Source organism: Mandrillus leucophaeus, unplaced genomic scaffold (genome assembly GCF_000951045.1).
Source record: "Mandrillus leucophaeus isolate KB7577 unplaced genomic scaffold, Mleu.le_1.0 Scaffold274, whole genome shotgun sequence".
Classification (NCBI taxonomy): Eukaryota; Metazoa; Chordata; class Mammalia; order Primates; family Cercopithecidae; genus Mandrillus; species Mandrillus leucophaeus.
The window spans coordinates 1,140,257-1,141,457 of NW_012102854.1; the positions used below are offsets into that span (position 1 = coordinate 1,140,257).

At 58.5% G+C, this 1,201-nt stretch overlaps 1 protein-coding gene across 1 annotated transcript in view; it reads right to left on the reverse strand.

The window, feature by feature from the left end:
* The window catches only part of SDHAF1 (succinate dehydrogenase complex assembly factor 1), an 8,038-nt gene that overhangs the window by 1,537 nt on the left and 5,300 nt on the right, over positions 1–1,201 (reverse strand). The window contains exons 2-3 of the mRNA XM_011984870.1: positions 571–856; positions 299–439 (exon numbers count right to left, since the gene is read on the reverse strand). Of these exons, the coding sequence (XP_011840260.1) occupies positions 299–439; positions 571–856 (427 nt within the window). The remainder of the gene's footprint in view (positions 1–298; positions 440–570; positions 857–1,201) is intronic.

Here is a 1,201-nt window from a genome sequence, read left to right on the forward strand (position 1 = left end):
GATCCTCCCACCTCAACTTCCCGAGTAGCTGGAACCACAGGTGCGCGCAACCGCGCCCCCTATTTTATTATTATTATTATTATTATTATTATTATTATTATTATTTGCAGAGATGGGGTCTCGCTATGTTGCCCAGGATGGCCTCGAACTCCTGGGCTCAAACGATTCTCAGCCTCCCAAAGTGTTGGGATTCCAGGCGTGAGCCACCGCGGCCTGCTACGGGTTCGGACTTTGGGTCCGAACGGCACGGGGCACTGGGAGAGACACTGGGCACAAGCGTGCTCTTGCCGTCAGTTACTGATTGAAACCATCTCGGGAAGCTCCGTGCGTTCCCTCGTCCGGGGCAGGTCTGTGTCTGGGGTCCCAGCCCTAGGCACTCGCAGAGGGACGAGGCCCCGTAGGGAAATGGCTCTCGGCCGGTTGGACAGGCTTCTCCGTGCTAGGGGAAGACAAGCAGAGGGGGTGTGGGCGCCAAGCCCCCAGAGGCAGCGTGTGGCTCTAGGAGCTGGGTTGGTCGCGCCCTCTGCAGGTGGGAGTCGGGGCACTGGGCAGCGGTGTTTGGGTCCTCACGGACTGTTAAAGCCGGGAGTCCGGGACGCCCTGAACAGTGGACTAGACTGGCAGCCCGTTGTCCTCCCAGGAGCTTCAGGTCGTAGGCCGCAATGCCGTTGTTGTCCCCGCGGGCCGCCTGGAGGCGTCCTCGTAGCGCCAGGGAGGCCCGCAAGGACACAGCATCCTCGGGCACCACCAGCACCGGAGCTTGGGGGACCGCTCGGTGACAACCCCAGACCCCTCCACCCAGCGTGCAACTGCGGCTCACACACTTGGGCCGGCAGCCAGCTGGGGGTCCGTTCCCCTTCAGAGAGGAGAAGCTGGTCAGGGGCGGGGATTAGGCTTGGAGTTTCAGAGTCAAGGGAGAATCAGAAACCACTGTGAATCCTGCCTGTCGGGTGTATGTATGTCTATCAAAAATACATGTCCTAGAACAAGCACGGTGGCTCACACCTGTAATTCCAGCAGTTTCGGAGACTGAGGCGGGCGGACCACCCGAGGTCAGTAGTTCAACACCAGCCTGATCAACATGGTGAAACTTCTGCCTTTAGGTTCAAGTGATTCTCGTACCTCAGCCTCCCCAGTAGCTGGAATTATAGGTGCACACCAGCACATTGGGCTAATTTTTTGTATTTTTAGTAGAGACGGG